General features: G+C 38.5%; 1 protein-coding gene across 1 annotated transcript in view; it reads left to right on the forward strand.

Moving 5' to 3' along the window:
- brinp1 (bone morphogenetic protein/retinoic acid inducible neural-specific 1) overlaps nt 1–20,363 on the forward strand; it is a 118,178-nt gene that overhangs the window by 90,965 nt on the left and 6,850 nt on the right. Inside the window, exons 6-7 of the mRNA XM_026921482.3 lie at nt 9,845–10,081; nt 14,159–14,381. Coding sequence (XP_026777283.1) covers nt 9,845–10,081; nt 14,159–14,381 — 460 coding nt within the window. The remainder of the gene's footprint in view (nt 1–9,844; nt 10,082–14,158; nt 14,382–20,363) is intronic.

The following is a 20,363-nucleotide window of genomic DNA, read 5'->3' on the forward strand; positions in this document are numbered from 1 at the left end:
CACTTTTGCTCTGGCATCCATAAATTAGAGAGAAAAACAAAAGCAGATACATTTTTCAGTGTTCACTTGCCCTCTATCTCTCTCCTCCACCCATATTCTCCTTTTCTCTTCTTCCATGAGTCATGAGCCTATCTGGTAAGATTTATGAATATGTTCGAATAGCCTGAGCCAACAGTTTTCAAAGTGGTGGAGAGAAAATAAATTAAACAGCCCCACAGGCAATTCATCTGCAGTTTGATGGATTACATACCCATCATCGCACTCTCCCTCTTTCCCTTTCCGTCGCCTTCAAATAACAGGCAAAAAAACTTAGTAAACAAACAAACAGGAACAAAACAAATCAATTAAGACGTATGTGCATCGGGGCCTTTCAGCGATAAATTCAGCGGCGGAAATGAAGTTATGAAAAACAATCGTTTTGAGACGGCGCTGCTTTGAATGTATTTCATGAAATATTAAAAGGTTAAAAAAAAAAAAAGCATAATGAAACTATAAACCAAATCTTGGCCAGATGATGTAATCACATGATGTAATTGCATTTTTATCATGTTCATCATATTATGGCCAAAATAGTTGAACTTACCGAATTAATTAAATTTGGTTTTGGGTTCTAAGGTGGACATTAAGTGCTACACTCAGATTGCCTCTAAATATTTGGACACTAGAGATGTCTAATGATGCTTTTATACCTATTAATCTGTTTGTCAAATCCAAATCTGAGCATAATTGATTGAATCATTTCCTGTTTGGTTTGGTTCGGTTTCACACTGCGTATGAAAGAACAAAGGAAAAAGAAAAAGAAATGGTGTGTAGGGCTGAAAATATCCTCATAAAAACGCTTTCATTCACCCAAGCTCAGAAAACATGGAGTTGGTGTGAAATAAATGATACTTCTGTAAGTAACTTGTTTGAAACATTTTGTGTGTCACATCCAGCATTTATTTTCTCTTTTTGTTTTTTACGCCTGTTCAGAACATATTGAATTTTTTGCAGTGCTACTGCTCTATCCTTTGGTTTAGTTTAGCAGCTCACATCTACAAAAAAAGCTGCAACCCATAACACGACATGTTGATTCACTTCCTGCAGTCAGGTCGACTCAGAGTCGAATCCCTTTCTCACTAGAGTTCACTCAGGCGTGGAGCACCTCGCTCAGGCGCTCTCAGACCTGAGTGTGATTCTCTTCTGACCTGCCTAAAGAACCGCACTGAGACAGAGAACGCACCACGGTTCCATTCAAACAGACTACACGCTGCACTCATTGCGAAAGCACCCTTAAACTTCTCATCACAAACCAGCACATCGGCAGAGACTCCGATGAAAATGGCTTTTCGAACAGACAGAATGACTGTAATCAAAATCTCAGGCGTATAGATAATCAGAAATGTCTACGGCTTAATCTTGCTCTGTTTAATGTCATGTGATGTCAAAGCCGAGCCTCACATCAGACGGTCGAGTAGTGAGGAATCGCTCTGTTTGAAAAAGCTCGGCGGCTGGGCACAGCCACCTCCGTAATGCCGTATCATTTAGAAGATTGATGCCAGCGTGATTCAGTTCAATTCTCTGGGATGCCAGGCGCCCAGCTAGCTGATGAAATCTCTCCTGCGTGACCTGGGGGTCGGCTCTCAATTGGAGTTGGTCAATCTGGAGTGTGTTTCTGCTTGGACCAGCGGGCCGATAAATCAGCCGCAAGCGCAGATTGCCGACTCTTTTTCCCCATGAGCTCGGACCCTGCTCGTTTTTTCTTTTTTTTCCCACTCTATCGATTTGGATTTTTTTTCACTTTCAGACGGTGTTTGTGACAGCTCGACATTTCTGCTTGTACACATTTATTTATGATAGATCTTTCCAGTGGGTTTAAAGGTGAAACTATATGATAAATCAATGCTACGGTAACCGTATAGCCCTATGTCATGGTTTTGGTATGTTCAGCGATGTTGGTTAGGAGGCTTTAATTTTTAATTAAGCTGCAAATTACAGTTCTATATTAATGCGCTTGTTCAAATACGATATCGTTTCTATAGTACCAAGTATGCCAGTCACTACACATAAACAGATTAAAATACGTGTAGTCATTGATATTGTGAAGTCTTCTGTAAGGAGACATTTATTGAACATTGAAGGAAGGAGTCTCCAGTGTCAGTGCTTTGTAACAGTCAAAGACAAGCTGCGTTTTGTTGAGAGGGAAACGAAAGGCTGGTGTGGGAACGATTGTTTATAACTGCTATAACGTAACGTGTTTAATGGATGTCCCACAACATTCAATGTGTACCTCTAAACAGATAAAAAGTTGGACATGCGCTGTGGTATAAAGGGAATAAAACATGCTGTTAGGACTTGTTGTTATAGGAAAATAATCAACTTTGGCATGGCAACAGTAACTCCACTTCATATAACTACTCTAACAGTTGATTATTTCCCTGTAACAGCACGACTTGGAGTGTTCTGTTCCTTACCTAACATATTTGTTTATTCATAAGTCTTAAAAGGAAGATTTTTTGATTGATATGTTTTTTTTACATAACAGCACTTCATAAAGGGTTCTATACATATTGGATCTATTCAAATATATTCAAATTCAAGTTAATAATGTCCAAGTGCTACTACTGATGTTCATGAAATGTACCATTGTATGCGTGTATACTGTGCATGCACAGAAATATATTATTCAATATTCAGTAGTGAGGACAATTAGTTGAAGGGAAGAAGAAGAACAAAAATTGCACACATTGATGGTGCTGGTAATCAAGAGGTCCGCTGTCTAAAAATGGTAGCACCAAATTACAGGAAATTACATGGTGCACCAAATTACAGGTTGAGAGTCAGCTGAGCTGTCCGTGGCATTGGTGCTGTCCACAGCGCAGAAACGTCACCAGCAAGGCTGAACGCTGGACATATGGCGTGTGATCTCAACCCTCTCGGTGGTTATGTTTCTCCTGCTTCCATCTGACAGGAACGAACTCTCGACATTATGTCCGCATTATGTGAAAGAAGTCGTCGATAAGATGTAAGATCATTTCATGTAAAACGCTAGCCGATATGACTATGGCTGCATGATTGATGAGAGTAATATACAATTTCCTCCTCACTGTATCATTTTGCCCTCTTTTTGTGTGTGTGAATTCGAATACACTCGCGTTATTATGATTGATGGTATAATACAGCGATACGGCAATAAAATTACCCTGTAAATGATTTTATGAATTGATCGATATTTTTCAATATATGTCCTTTTTTACGACGCTGAAGAGACCACCACTTTTAAAAACGTCAAGCTGAGTGCATATTACAGAGCTCTAATAACAGCATCCTGTTCAGAGGTTGTGTAATTGCTTCACTTATTGCCACTGCACCGTGGAAGTTGGCCGACACGGTGAAAAAGTAATATATATGTATATATATTTTGCTTCATTGTGGCAACGATTCAAACAGGAATCAATATGCCTACAGTCAGAGTACCGAATCAGAGTACCCAATCCACATTCTGGAGCATCACTGAACTGCATATTTTATTGTTTTATTATTTCAGTGTGAAGTTCCAGCACGAAGCTTGGACCAATCAGCTAATTAAAAGACACGTCCTGTGCCAACGTGGACGTTTTAGAGAAGAAATAAACATCATGGTGCACAGATGAGCATGGGGGAGTACAATGCTATTTTGGAAAAAAGAAAGAGGGGAAAAACTGTTTATAGCTGCTGTAATGTGAGAACAGTTTCGTGCATGTTGCACAACATCAAACATAACTATAAACGGATAAAAATGGATTATGACCGATTAAATGTTATGACATAGTAAGTGTTGGCAAATTGCTGTGTATAACAGGAATAAAACACTCCGTGTCATTCTATTTGAGGAAAATCGTCATCGACAATGTGGTGCGATGAAATGGAGTTACTACTTCCACTCTGAAGTTGGCCATTTTATCTGTGGCCATTTTACCAATTAACACCCTAAAGATCATCTTAACTGTTAGAGAGAGAGAGAGAGAGAGAGTTCATTGTGATGCTCGCACCACCATTTACATTTACATTCATTCATGGCATTTGGCAGACGCACTTATCCAGAGCGACTTACAATTCTCACTTATACAACTGAGCAGCTGAGGGTTAAGGGCCCAAAAGTGGCAGCTTGGCGTTACTGGGATTTGAACTCACAACCTTCTGATCAGGAGTCCAACGTCTTAACCATTTAATTCAGTAAAACTGTGTCTTCCTGTCATACAAAATTGGAAAAGTTTTATAAACTGTAAAAGCTGAACTGTGTGCTCTGATAGTTCCAACGCCAAGAGCAAGTGAATTTCACTGCCACTGAATGATGTATGATGTGCAATTAGATGAGACGGGCCTGTAATTTATAGACCAGACCACTGGGGGCAGCGCACTGAACTGGTTTCACTGGCACAGGACAGAGTCCAACATTCCCAAACAGCAGCAAGTACATTCTCCCTGTCTGAGATGCTGCTGTTAATTTTAGTTTATCTTAGTCCATTAAGGGTACTGAGTTGTTGGCATCGTTCTCCGAGGAACCACAGAGGAACTACATTATGCCTTACGCCTGAAGAAATCCCTCAGTGTGGACATCTGCGAGTGTGATTCGTCTTGCTGTTATTACAGCACTCATGCAGCAAAGAAGAGCGCCGTATTACCCATACAGACGTCTCCATCTTTCCGTCTTTCTGTCTTTCCTCTGCTCGTTGCTCGTCACGTTCTCCCTCCCCAGAGAACGAGCCATTACGAGACTCGAGTGAAGTCAGCTTCCGAGATTCAGCATCAGTATGCTGTGTTTATGAGATCTTGGCAGCTGTTTAGCTTTCCGCGCTTCCAAAAAGTGTGAAAGCAATGAGAGAGTGTGAGATAATGTCACATGTAATCTGGGTGATGGCCAAAGAGAGAGAGAGAGAGAGAGAGAGAGAGAGAGAGGAGGAAGAAAGAGAGAAAATAAAGGTTAAAGAATGGAGGAGAAGGTAAAGATAAAGCGAGAGATGTAGGTAAAAGTTCAAAATGAAAGAGGATGTGAATGAAAGATAGCAAGACAAGGAGAAAATAAGAAAAAAAATTAAATCAGAAAAAGATAAAGCACCATCAACTGTTTTTTCACGGTGAGATAAAAAGAAAATCTTCAAGGGTCTTTAAGAAAGTTCTTTAGATAGGTAATGGTTCTTATGTAATGCCTAAACACCTTCCTGATAGGGAACCACTCACTTAGCATTCTACTGTACATAGAACTTTAATTTCTAACATAGAACTTTTAATGTCTAAACATCTAGAAAAGAAACACAACAACAGAAGCAAAAAGAATAGATTTAGGGTTCTCTAAAATTGTCTTAGTTAGACATGTTTCTGATAGGGAAGCTCTCGGGTGTAGGGTTTTAGGGTGTAGGGTTTTACATCGAACACTGAAGGCTCACCTGAAAGCAAAACCTTTTAATTTATACAAAGAGTTTATTATACAGAACACTATAAGCTAATTAGATGTCATCAATGTGTGACTAATAATTAACATGATCATTTTTATAATATCTTTATGAATAATATATCATGTTAAGTTTTCTGTATATACTTATATACTGTATATTAAAAAAAGTTCTGATCGTTTCAGGAATGGTTTGAGGATCAGTATTTCTTTTATTTGTTTTTTTTCCTTTTAAAATTAAATATCCATTTATTTATTTATTTATTTATTTATTTATCTAATCTATTTAATTTAATCTATTTAACCTATTTATTATTTATTTAACAAGGTAGTCATTAGGCTTTATCCTATTTAAACCAGAAGATAAAATACACTCTATGGCTAAAAGTTTGTGCACACCTGACCATCACACTCGTGTGCTTTTTGAACGTCCCATTCCAGATTTATTTCCCCTTTGCTGTTATAAGAGCCTTCACTCTTCAAACCATGTCTTCATGGAGCTCGCTTTGTGCACAGGGGCATTGTCATGCTGGAACAGCTTCGGGCCTCTTAGTTCCAGTGAAGGGAAATTGTAATGCTACAGCACACGAAGACATTCTATACAAGTGTGTGCTTCAGACTTTGTGGTAACAGTTTGGGGAGGAACCACATATGGGTGCGAGGGATTTACTTTGCCATATCTCTTTGCAGTTCATCTTTTATGTATGCTTCTTCATCATGAGTAAGGAACTGATGATAAAACTTTACCAACGTCTAAACTTATGAAAGTAAAATTGCAAGGTTAAGCTAAATTGAAATTTAAAGGTAATTTACATATTAATGCATTTACACTCATTCCTTTTTTTTTTTTAACCTGATCTGAATCTCTCATGACATCACATTTCAGACTTAAAGACCACAATGCTCAAAACCAAAAAAGTTTTCCTTACTAAGATACTACACACATGTTGGCTTGAAGAGATTGAAAATGGGTATGTTCTGTGTCCAAGACTTACAGCGTTCATGATGTAGTGAGAAAGAGGGATATGTTAATCTGATGTTCTCATTACAGCCAAGAAATAATGAAACCATTTGAGAGAGTGACTACGAGACAGCCACAGAGAAGAAGAGTACGAGAGAGTGGGTGAGGTGAAGCCCCGCTCCGGGTGTGATTAGTCGACCTAGTGGCAGTGCCGTGGCAGTGTAACAGAGAGAACGAAGGAGAGAACGAGGGAGAGAACGAAGGAGTGAGAGCTGTTATTGTGAACTCGGGGCCGTTGGCACCGCTGCTGCTACCGCCGAGCTGCACTCATCCGTAATCTCACCATCTGGATTCATCCACAAATCACATTAAAGTCTCAGGCCCAGGAAGACATCATGCTAAATGAATACTGGCTCAGAGATGGAGAGAGAGAGAGAGAGAGAGAGAGAGAGAGAGAAAGAGAGAGAGAGACACACACACACACACACACACACACGCACTGGTGCCATCCAGCTCTTTGTGGTCAGATATGAATCAGCTCTAACATACTCATGGCACCTCCGGCTTTTTTTCACATCATCACTGAAGTACAGCAGAAAAGCGTGTGTGTGTGTGTGTGTGTGTGTGTGTGTGTGTGTGTGTGTGCGAAGAAGAAATAAATAAAGGAACAAACCCAATCACCGAACATAACATTAGCCTCCTCGCTCTTCTGTCCGTAAAATCAACGAATATGTAAATTACAGGGCTGCTTTATGAGAAAACGCCAGTTTACCTTGAAACCTGCTGAGTTAACAATACTGCGAAACTTTCCACTAATTCCGGGATAAACAATAACGTGCCCATGGTCCAACCATCGGCATTATTGCTAAATCTTTATTCGTTTATTGTGTATACACAGAGTTAAGTGGAAAAGTTTGCATACCTTATGGGTGTTAAGATTAAAAAAAAAAAAAGGGAGCATGTACCTCTATATAATTTCAAGTTTAAAAAAATGAAAAGTAGGTGACAAGACAAGGTCGAATATGACAAGGGAGATGATTCGAAAGCAAAGATGTGAAACAGGTTGAAAGCGGAGTTATAAGAGAATATTTAGAGAATATTACATTCAGTATGAGAGATGCAACTTTTGCTTATTTATTTATTTATTTATTTATTTATTTAATAACTTAGCATACACTATTAGCCTTTTTTTAATGTCTGACAGCTTCAAATTGTTAATTATTACTTGTACACTTACACCAGTGAATGTGCCCAAGCTCTTTTTCCTCTTTTTCCTTATTAATATTATTTTTTATTTTTGCAGTTTATTGGTAGAAATGTACAGTACATGCCTTTCATCTAGCATTTATATATACACATATGATCTATGGAAATGCTATGAATGCTATGGAGTGATAATAAAGCCTCAAAAGTTCATTTTATCATGAAGGATTTTTATAGCATTTTAGCTTTGTGGCTCTCAGAAAAAAAATTAACAAGCTTTTACAGAGCACTAGAAACACTCTCGCTATCTCTGTGCCACTCTTGTCTCTAATGCACTCTCTCCTGTATGCCTCGAGTACTTTGGACGTCCTCTCTTCCCTTTTTTAACCGACTCTCTTCTCTCGATCTCTCTCCCTCTCAAGAACTTTCTCTATCTGTGTCTCAGAAACAAATACTCGCTCTTTGTTCTTTCTTTCATTCTCTCCCTTTCAATGACTCTCTCACAGCACACACGCATGAAAGGATATTATGTGTGGCCTGGTAAATAAGCCGAAACAGATCAAGACAGAACGCATCAATCACGGCTCCTTTTTATCCCATTATGGAGAACCCCTCCCACCCATGAGGGACGTTTCAAAGTCAAACCAACCTGCGGCCAAACTTCATCAGTGTGTAAACACACACACACACACACACACACACTATAACACAGTGTGTTGACGTCATTACAGAAACTAATCCCTGCTTTTCTTACTCATCATGTTTTCTAGATGGATATTTGACCTGAGTGTGTGCAGTGCCTTTGCTAATGGTCTAATATACACAGCTATAATAGAATCAGTCATCGCAGCCTCCATCTCATTCTGGTTCGCCTTTGCATCATCATCTTGCCAACAGAAATTACACCAAATTGTACATCATGCAGAGAAAATCATTGGATGCAGGATTCCAATCGTCACACACTGGTACTTGGGTGGAATGAAGGAGGGAAGCAGGGGAAGTCTTGGCCAACAGCTCACAGCCTCATCATGCTCTTTTGGAGGACTCGTTCTCTCTGCAAAGACTGATCAAGTGCCTTAAATACATAGACTAACCAAGAGTCAGAGCCTTAAAGAATGAGATTAACCAAGAGTCACAGCCTTAAAGACTGAGATTAACCAAGAGTCATGGCCTTAAATAGGCAGACTAACCAAGAGCCAGAGCCTTAAAGTCTGAGACTCACCAAGAGCCAGAGCCTTAAAGTCTGAGACTCACCAACAGCCAGAGCCTTAAAGTCTGAGACTCACCAAGAGCCAGAGCCTTAAAGTCTGAGACTCACCAAGAGCCAGAGCCTTAAAGTCTGAGACTAACCAAGAGTCAGAGCCTTAAAGTCTGAGAGTCACTGAGTGTCAGAGCCTTAAATAGACAGACTAAGCAAGAGCCAGAGCCTTAAAGTCTGAGACTCAACGAGAATCAGAGCCTTAAAAGCTGAGACTCACCAAGAGTCAGAGTGTTAAAGACTGAGACTAACCAAAAGTTAGAATTATCAAGACTGGGACAAAGCAAGACTCAAAGCGTTAAAAATTGAGACTAGAGTCAGACCTTTAATGAACATTGAATTTAACCAAGTATTGACATGTATGCTAACAAAAAAAATCTTTTCTAATGCTTTATGTATTCATTCACTTAAATGTACTGATTTTTTGCTATTTCTTGTCCATGCTGATAGATATTTTGAAGATACTGAATACTGTTGTTCTTTCATAGCCTGGGTTTTTGGCCTTTGCTGCTTGTTTGGGCATCATTTAGAAGCTGTAGAGAAATATCTGACCACTGAATGTTTACTGTTTTATTATTCATGCAGTTTTTTTTTTCTTTCACTTCTCACCCCTGGTCTCTAGTCTAGTAGTTTGATCAGGTTGTATTCGGGGATAAATCATTTTTCCAATAATGTATTTTTTAAAGAATATACATTTAAATTATTCTGAATGATGCACAATCCATATAAAACACCCCCATGCATTTTGACTCTACTACAAGGCAGGCAGTATTAAGTGTCACTGATTAAAGGCTGGTCTATTTAATGGGGAGTGTAATGAACCCATCGTTTAATGATACTTATTTTGGACAGTTTTGACAGAGCATGGGAGTGTTTTTTTTTTTTTTTATAGAGAACACATTTCTATAATCCTGTCAGCCACCCTCTTTGTTCTTGATATACTTCCACAAGGTTCTTTTTAATGGCAACTCAATAACTGCCATTGTGTTGATTCTCCGTATGTTCTCTGCAGGTCTCCAGGTGATTCTCCCAGAGTACCTGCAGGAGAAGTTTGTGCAGTCTGCTCTAAGTTACATCATGTGCAATGGTGAGGGAGAGTACGTGTGTCGCAGCAACCAGTGCATCTGCCAGTGTGCTGACGAATTCCCACAATGCAACTGTCCCACCACTGACCTGCAGATCATGGAGAACACACTCCGGGGAATGGCTGAGTCCTGGGCTGCTTCATACAAGGACTTTGAGAACTCAGGTAACTTTGGAAGGTCATCCAATCCTCCCTTTTTTGGTAATGATGTGCAAATTGTTCTTTATTTCAAATGACTCTTTCAAAGCGAGTCAACTGATTTGATTCTCTAGGCTTTAATTCTTTGATTTGTATATTGAGAGGTTCTAAATTACTCTAATCAGCTATATTTTAATCAGTAATCCATGGCCAATTTTTTCCACATTTTTTCCTGACTTTGGAGCAGCACCGCATGTTAACGCCGTTCAGCCGATCTCCAATAAAGCGGCCATGAATTATTCACAGGCTGTGATGCCTTCTGTCAGAGAAGAGAGGCTCCTCACGACAGTCAATTTTAGCCTTTCTGCTCAGATCCACAGAGCTCAGCGTGATCAAAAAGCTCAGAGAGGATACACATTTTAGAGCAGAGCAAAAGAAACACACTCGCTGCGGGGCCTTTTTACAAGCAGACGATGTCTCTTGCATTTTATACACAGCATGCTATACATCATCTTTTTGCACATTTCCAGAGAAACGTTAAACACTTACAGTAATTAAGAAATGATAGATACTTCTACAAGACTTCTCACTTTGTCTCCATGCTTTTTTTTTTACAGCAAGCATGTTAGCAGGAAATTAAAATAAACCCAGTGACAGCATTTGCAAATATTATGTGGTACAGACTGCAATATTCCAAAATATCACAATTGCAGTGTTCTATAAATAAATTCACAATCCAGTTATGTGATCTAATACCACAGCGCTGTTGAATTCTGGATTTTTATTGATCGGAAGGTGTTGATTCATTTTCTATTTCAGCAGCTCTGACAGTAGTGCAGCTGCAAATCACACCTGATCCTCACTTTTATTACTGAGCGACCCAAAAGTTTCTTCTTTCTTTTTTTTTTTCTAAAAAGCATACTGTTATCTAATGTAATTTTCTCCCACACAGATCCAGACAGACATTTTTTTTTTGTTTTTGTTTGTTTGTTTGTTTTAGCACATAAACTAACTGATAATTCACAGGCCAAATTTTGCCTAGATAAAGTTGGTGTAAAGAGAAAGTAATGACTACTAGAAACAAATGTGTCTTTTACGTCCCACGTCCTTTCCCCTTCAGTGAATTGGCATTTCTGCTAGGCAAATATTAAGAGTGAAGTTTGGTCTGACTGCTGCATTAGCTCAGAAAGCTCAGAATAAAATCGTATAGCCGTGGTCAGACCAAACTTATGTAAAATAATTCGCCAGGCAGAAATGCCAGTTCACTGAAGGGGAAAGGACGAGAGAACGTGAAAGGTTTCAGTTGGCTTCTGTATGGCTGTCACGAGTCAAAAATGTGAATGCTACAGCTAAACCATATTTGCTTTGTAGTTTGAATGAGTCTTTAAGTTGGATGTCCATGACAAGTCACCAACCAATACATATTTGATATAAGGCAGCTAAAGATGATATCATCGCAAAACACATATTAATAAACATTAAATGATCAGTGCAGTCTTAGTAAACAGGAAGTAAACCGGATGCCACTGAATAGATGAAAGTCTGCATTGGACGAACCACAGCATCACCCCGAGCAGATTTGGAGGTATTAAGTTTCGCCATATTGTCTGGGTATTTGGAGGCACTCAGTGTCCCTCCTCTCATAAGTAGCAGAGACGATATTCCAGCACAGACAAACACTAATGCATTTTTGTTTATGCAACCCACAAAACTGGCATGCAAAACCAGCTTTCCCCATACTCCCCATGCGACAAGAGGAAAAATAACCAAAATAGGTTCGGTTCCTCTCCGAGGACATCGCTTAATATCTACCTCACCGGCCTCGCAGCTTATGTATTATTAACAAGTAATAAAAGGCCCAAATAAAACCTGACACTCAGATATACTTATAGTGAACAGAGGACACTCAAATTGAGTTTGAAGGCCTCAAGGTCGACGCAATATTTCTGGAGATGGGCCTGGCAATAAACGAACCAGTCCTGGGTGTGTGATAAACACAGAAGGGAAAGAGTGGACGGGGGAGGAAAAATAAAACGAAAGTCAGCAAAAGGCACAAAGTGGTCCTCCGAGACACATCATTGCTCCATTCGAGACATAGTAATTGTTTAAAACAGTTAATCGGTTGATTGGATGGATATGTACTCTCAAAACTTTGCTTCTTCCTGGAACTTTGAGCAAATCTAAGCATTGTCAGAGCAATACTTTCCTGAATAATATCAAATATAATGCAAGAAATGGGTGAACACTTTAACTCTTACTTGCTTTTCCGAGACTTTATGACCCAAAAAATTATTGGCCACATTGGTTTCTCTAATGTTTGGCTCCAAGAACATTGATTTTTTTTTTTTTTCAAAATAAAATTTATAATATAGCAAGCAGCAATTAAGTGGCCAGGCACTTTCTAGCTCCGCCCCTTAGTGACAGAGGAAGACTAAATCTGATGGCAATGTGTCAAAGGTTTATATTAATGTGGTCACTCTAGTGCGTTATCGTTTCTTTAGTAACAACTTACACAGGGACTCCATATAAACAGATTTTTAAAAAGTATGTAATTGTTGATAAGGAGACATTTTTGGAAAGAGTCTCCAGTATCAGCGCTTTGTAACAGTCAGAGGTAAGAAGTGTTTAACAGTGGTAACCGAAACTCTGCTTTGATGATTATTTTCCTATAACAGCATGACACATAGTGTTTTATTCCTTACATATAGGGTAAATACACTGACGGCCAGATTATACAAGTCAGTAGTGATGTAGTAGTTTCGCCAAATAATCTGGTACATTAATCGTATCGGCATCACAGGTTGATGGAATATTCATTGATACGTTGTGAACAGAACCAGAGGTTAATGTCAGTACTGAATTCATGTGCAACCTCGAGTGCAAAGAGCAAACTGAAGCTAAAAGCCGCAGGCCATGACAGCGTGCAAAGTGCACAAAGAGCCCAACCTACACGAGTCACAGTGTGTTTTATGTCCTTTCCAATTTATGACGCTATTTCCACAAGGCACCCAGCGACACTCTGAATTAGATGTCAGGCCTTATAATCTACACCAGTGTACGCAGGGTCATACTCGCCGCACACGAAGCACATTTAAAGCAGCAAGCGTGTGCATTAGCAGATCTCTCTGAGCTCATATTGACACCATTATAACAACACTGTCGATAAAGGCATGCTGCAGAAAATATTTATGGACAGGGGAAAGTGTCTTGCTCTCCTGCACCATGCCGAGGGCTAGCTGCCGGAGATAACACCGTAGCAGTTCCTGTTTCTGTCTCGTTCTGTTTGTACAAACATCACAGAACATTTTAAAACTGGTTTTGGGTTCGACTGACTCACAGCATGAGGGATGAGGACATGGAAAATTATGAAAAGATTGTGACAAAAGCCAGGGCTAACTCTGCTTCATTCCAATCTGCTATGAATATGATTGGCTTTACAGGCTTTAGAAATAAGTTGAATGCAGACTTGAGATGAATCCAAAGTAAATTTAAAATTAAATTAAAGTTTCAGAATTACCTCTTAAACCTAGGAGTCCAGGCAGAGTTTCAAAACATTTCATAAATACCACAAAGTCTGACCAAAAGTCAGAGTCCAGAATCAAGGATTGCTTTTATTTTAGCATTTAGGAAAGAATAATTTTGTCAAATTTTATACAAAATAAGGTGTGGGCAAAAGTTAAGCAAAACCCGCCCCTAACCTTTACCTTAACCTTCATAACATTTTTATACAAAATTTTGGCCTCTGAAATTTACAATCAATCAATCAATCAATCAATCAATCAATAACACATTGTACACTGAAGGTACTTGGTATAGGGCCAATAAATATTTGTGACACTCATTGAATAATTTGCTGTGTGTCAATAAAAGTAATTTTTAAACATGCTAAAATCATTTTATTGTGAGATTTGAGAGTGTTATTTGGTGTTAGTAGTATCAAAAAAGCACCTCATGTATTATTTGGAGCTCTGAGTGTTAAATCTCATTATTCAGTGTTAAACTGATGTAGGTGTGACAGCTATAATGAACACATACTCCTTCTCTCTCTCTCTCTCTCTCTCTCTCTCTCTCTCTCTCTGTCTCTCTCCCCTCTGTGTCTCTCAGATGAGTTCAAGTCGTTCCTGAAGCGTCTGCCCTCCACACACTTCCTGCCAGTGAGCAGTGTGCACTTGCTGTGGGGGAGCGACTGGGACCTCCAGGCTCGTTACCGGCTGCTCCAGAGCTCCCTTGAGGTCCTGAGGCTGAAGATTCAGCGCACGGCACGTAAACTGTTCAGCCTCAGCATCCGCTGTCACCACAACCCCAACCATCAGATGCCTAGAGAGAGGTGAGCACACACACACACACACACACACACACACACACACACACACTATACACACACTTTTGCTAAAGAGTCAGAATTATCCTTGCAGAATCATGAACTAAACTCGAATACAAAAACTCAACCTGTACTGCAAAAAATGACATCTTAGCAAGTATCTCAAAATATCTTGAATACACTCCAATTTATCTAGCATTTCCTATTATAAGAATACACTAAACCAAATATAAGATTATCAGACCTATTTTGTACTCTTTAATAATTTCAAGCTAGTAATAGTCTTGTTCTTTTGGCAGATAACTTTTTTAAAGCCTTTATTTCTATAAATATGATCTGCCAAAAGAAAATCTAAAGCTTGAAATGAGTAAAAGCTTTGAAGACCAGGCTGAATAATCATATTTTTAAATTATAATAATCTCAGAAGTAATCTCGTAAGAAAATTAATCAATCAATTTGAGATATTTTCACTTGCTAAGATATAATTTTTTCGCAGTGCGGTTGTACAAAATGTGTAGGAACCTGCCCATGGTATATTCTAACAAATTTATTTGCTAGAACTATTTCCCAAAATATAAACGAACTAGTAGCTAAATTGAAACCACCAAGTTCCTGACCAGGCAGTTACTAAGGATGATGTAAATATCTGATCGCTAGCTCACACCCAAATGAAAGTAAAAATCTTCTACTTCTATTTGTTTTGTACAAATACAACTGTGTATTTGTATCTGTTTAGAAGATATTATCAGTTCATTCCAAATAATGATTAACGTGTATGTATTCGGTTACATTCCTTGGTCAAAGCAATTGATTGTTTTAAAGATATAAGGCGTGCGAAGTACTCTTGGAACTTTTGGTGTCAGGATCATGAGGAAACTCCATAGAGTTAAAAGATAGAGAGAGAGCGCACTGGTCACATGGTTGTGTTCTTTCATGGACGGCCTGCATCATTATGTCATTCCCAAAACGGGAATCGTCTGCACTTATGAAGTGACCAATAGCCAGATACCTGTGGATTGCAACAACCAATGTGTGCAATCTTAAAACCATTAAAAAGAGCTCTTCATTAGCTATGAAACTACACCAGCCTCTGTGATGTGTGGTGCCCGAGACAGATTCCCGCGGAAGTCGGGCATTTCCGCCTTTAGTGTACACTGTATAACGCCATGAAAGAACGAATTGTATACTGTGTATACTGACAATCTGTGAAATTTATACAGAAATTGCAGAAATCAGGTATAAATCGATCATAGCCTCTACAGACGCTACTAAACAGACACACATCCAGAAAATGTATCCTGTCTGAACTGTAGTTAAGATTATTAATATGTGAGAAAAAAAAGCCATTTTAGTCATTAAACTTAAAATACAAGTGTTAAAATTTCAACTAGTGCCAACTTCTTTAAGTATTAAACTGCATGTGTTTTGAGTAAGATGAATATCAAATACTTAGTACAGCCATTTTGGACATTTTTGGCATTGCATTCCGCAGTGTGTACTCGCTGTTATACCCCGTCCACCTGAACGTCTAATAAAACCTCGATATTACAGTATAAAAGCTTATATTTGTCGTAGGAGTTATACAAACTGCTGATGGGCAAGTTAAAAAGAAAAGGTACTTTTGTACAGAGTGTGTGTGTGTGTGTGTGTGTGTGTGTGTGTGTGTGTGTGGGTGGGTGGGTGTGTGTGTAATAAAGCCATAGACCATAGTAAACGATCACTGAAGATGTAATATCTGATTTAATGGTGCAAATGGGACATTGTGATCAGGCAAGAGTACCGAGGGACATTTTCACCTTAATATCCTAAATGTTCTCACTGGTCATTAACAGATCTCGTCTCAGCAAAACAGCATGGACTCTGAGCATACACACTACACACACAGAACTTACATAAGTAGCAAGATAGCTATCTAGCTAATGTTTAGAAAACACTGTAAAATGCAATTTGATAGCTTATGATATCTAACTTTCTAACATATGGTAAAGTTCAGCAGATAGCTAAGAACATTTAAGCTCACTCAAGCTCACTGGCTGTTATATATACCTGCTAAAGTATGTTAAGCTAGCTAGCTAGCTAGCTAGTTAGCTAACAAAGGTAACTTGTCTGACTAGCCAGGTACAATTCAAGGTCTTAATACACAAATTCAAGGTCTTAATGGTCACACAACATGGTTTCTTACTTGCAAATCCATTACAATTTGCATGACAAAGTTGTGTAAAAAGTGACAAATGTTAAAGTTTAAATGTTAAAGTTAGGAGCAGTTAGAAAGTTTACCTCTGTATATAATCAAATGAAACCCAAGCACATCACCTTTGTTTAGAATTTGTACAAATTTCACTTGGTTGCTTTAAAAGGGTATATTTGGAGGTCCAGTGAGGAATTCTCAGCTCCTTGAAACGATATTGATTTTCTCCAAAACCAAGCTTTAACTTGTAACAGTGAAGATTCTGAAGCCTGTGGCCAGAAAAGTGCAAAAAGATATCAGATACTGCATCAACTGCGAGCCTTGAGGCTGTGATTAGTCTGCAACTGATACACAAGCTTCAAGACAATAATGATCTTTTGCTACAATTCACACCACAACAAAGTTGTGTAAAAAAAGTTTAAAGATGGCATTAGGAGCAAAGTTAGTGTTCATAGCCCTGTATATAATCAAATGAAATCCAAGCATATCGCCCTTGTTTTGTTGAATTTGTACACATTTCTGTTGGTTGGTTCACAAGGTTACATTTGGCCTCCGAGGGGTTTGGAGATGCAGTGACAGATTCTCAGCTTCTTCAAATGATATTGATTTTCTCCAAAGCCAAGCTTTAAATTGGAACCGTGAAGATTCTGAAGCTTGTGGCCAGAAAAGTGTACAGACATCAGAAATCAGAAAAGATATCAGATACTGTGTCAGCTCTGATGCATGAGACTGAGGCTAGTCTGTAACTGATACACAAGGTTAAAGGCAATAATGGGCAAATACTGTATATCACAATTCATACAACAAAGTTGTGTATAAAGTTATAAAGGGTTAGAGTCAGGGATAGTGTTTTTACCTTTGTGCTGTATATAATCAAATGAAATTCAAGCACATTGCCCTCGTTTAGTTGATTTTGTGAACAAATTGGTTGGTTCACAGGGTCATAACAGGCATGAGGGGGTGGGAGATGTAGAGCGGACTTCTCCTTGAAATTATACCGTACTGCATCAAGCCTAAGCTTTAAATAAATCAACATATTCTACTTGAGTTTGGGCTCCCCACCTTTCACACCACCAGCGATGGTTCAGACAAGCAAGGCCATGATTTGTTGGTGCTCTGAAACTGCTTTGCATATCAATCCAGAACCCTGAAAAGGTACTTGTAAACACAGCTGGAGAAGAAACTGTCCACTTGAAGATAGGACTTATGAAATCTGATCTAAGACATGGCAGACTTTTCGTTTTTCATAACATGCTGGCAGACTTGACAAGCAGATTAGATCTGAACATGCATGCTCAGGAAAAAAAAAAAGATGAAAACCAACTCGGAGAAAATGAAGCGCACAACTGATAGTCACATAAAAGGTTGGAAATGCATTGGGAAAAAATTCTAGAGAGTTCATGTGAGGTTAGGGTGGTGGTGGTGGAGCGGGGGTGTTTGTTGTGGACGGCAAGGACGTCAGTTGTCACTAATGTGGAGGTAGCACATCCACGCTTCAATGGCGGCTTTGACAAGGTTTTGTGCTGTAGCGTTATCAAAGGCGAGCAGAGTGTAGTCAGGACTCTGCGGGGCGAACATCAAGGACGTTTGACAGCACAGAGGGGAAGGACAGAGAGAGAGAGAGAGCGAGAGAGACAGAGAGAGTGATGAATTAGGAATGGAGGAAAGTGTCGCTGTACTGCAAGGTAAACTAAGACCTTCAGCCTTATCAGTGCTGTGTAGCAAGAAAATTAAATGGTCACTTTGCATTTCTGCCCTAATTGTTTATTCGAAGTGGAATGAGGTTTGTCCGTTCCATTCCTATGTATGAGCAAGAGCTATTTTTACAGTTCAAAGTGGGTTGCTAATTTACTGCCGAACTAGAGCGTGAATTAGCATTTGATTTAAATAAGCTTGAATGCAAACAAAAACATTTGGATAGAAGTCTGATTTTCATGCTATTTCACAAATCAAAGTCTATAGCAGTGGTCAGGATTTAGCAAACACATCCAGATAGCACACCCAGGTAGCGCAGATTACATCTCGACAACATCACATGCAGGTTGCTTGCTAATTGGGAAGACATCAGCACAAACAGTTGTTATGGATCACCGTCAATGACTGTTCTTAATATTCCACTTTTTAAAGCCTTTAGACATGGAATATTTCTTCAATCACTGATTGTACCTAGTCATATGTTACTGGCTAAACAACACCCCAAAAAAGGAGATTATGTCAATTAATTACAGGAGGAAAGTTACATGAAGGTTATGTCAAGGTCTTGCTAATGATTGATGAACAAGACAATACTTTTTATCTGTTTAGAGTTAGATTTAATAATGCAAAGTTAGTTTCTTTTCTCACTTACGTTATAGCAGCTATAAACAGTTGTTCACTCTCCAGCCTGTCTGTTTTCTCTCTCTTGAAGTTAATAAGACAAAAGAATGCAGCTTGTCATGTTACCAAGAAACCGCAAAGCTCATCTTTAAACTTTAAACTTAAAGTTACAGCTTTACCCAGGACAGGTACAAAGCACTGCCACTGGAGACTCCTTCCATAAATGGTAAATTTATCCATATCAGTGATTACACATATTTCTTTGCTAACATGCTGTTGAATATGATATCATATTAAAACAAGCGCATTAATATAAACCTGTGATGTGCAGCTGCACTACAGTCAGAGCTGCTGTTTATGTATTTTTTGTTTAAATTAATCAACACCTTCTGACCAATCAGAATCCAGAATCCAACAGTATTGTGGTGTAATTCTATATAAGGTTTTGTCAGAACTGGCACTTCCTTCAGGAACTCCAACTCCCAGAATCCTCAGCCAATAACCACACCTTCTCCTGAGTACCATCGCTCCTCAACCTACTGATTAGAGCTCACCTGTTGTTCGTTTAGCCTCGTTTGTCTGTGTGTATATATATTCCTCGGGTCACAGCAACAAAGTTTTGTTGTTTTAGATCTCATCCTTCAGTTGTGTTTGCTCTTTTTGAAAAAAAAAAAAATATATATATATATATATATATATATATATATATATATATATATATATATATATATATATATATATATATATATATATATATATATATATAAAAATTCCTGAGAACTGGTTATCCAGCTTTTGGGATTTAACTACATTTTATTGATGCATTTAATTAAGTTGATTTTGAGCAAATATTCCCTGATGCTTGAATCTTTAATGTCTGCTGAGTAAAGTATAGTTTTTATAACTGATCAAGAAGTCTTCTATCTAAGATGATATTTTTAAACTATAATATTTAAGATATTTGAGTCTCAATTTTGGGCCCTGACGCAAGTTTTTAGGTGCCTTAATCATGGAAACAGCCTTCCAGTATCAACAATGAACAATTCAGCTTTGAAGTTCTGAGTTTATCAGAAATCTGTCTCTCTCCACATCTATTTTGAGTTTATTGTATTTCTAAAGTCTATGAGTCAAAGAGGTTTCTGGTTTATTCACTACTTGTATCTCAAACTGCATAAAACTGCTTAAATAATATATTTCAAGTAGTAGTTTCAGTCAGCGTTCAGTGAAAGTGAGATCATTTACTAACTTTATCAAGAGTGGACCTCAGATTATTCATAAATTGTTCGCAGGAGCATTTACACAAGAAATGCGGTGTGCATGAAAGTCCTTTTAGTTCAGAAAAACGCTGATATTCTCATGTTCACTTTTGTGTAAATTGAAGTAGAAAGACTCACTAATGTGAACCTGGATTGATTGGCTCATCATTTTGCCGTCATTATTTTGATGTTTTAAGCTCTCTCTGAACTTTATCTAAATGACTGCAA

The sequence above is a fragment of the Pangasianodon hypophthalmus genome, chromosome 27, assembly GCF_027358585.1.
Source record: "Pangasianodon hypophthalmus isolate fPanHyp1 chromosome 27, fPanHyp1.pri, whole genome shotgun sequence".
In the NCBI taxonomy this organism is placed as follows: domain Eukaryota; kingdom Metazoa; phylum Chordata; class Actinopteri; order Siluriformes; family Pangasiidae; genus Pangasianodon; species Pangasianodon hypophthalmus.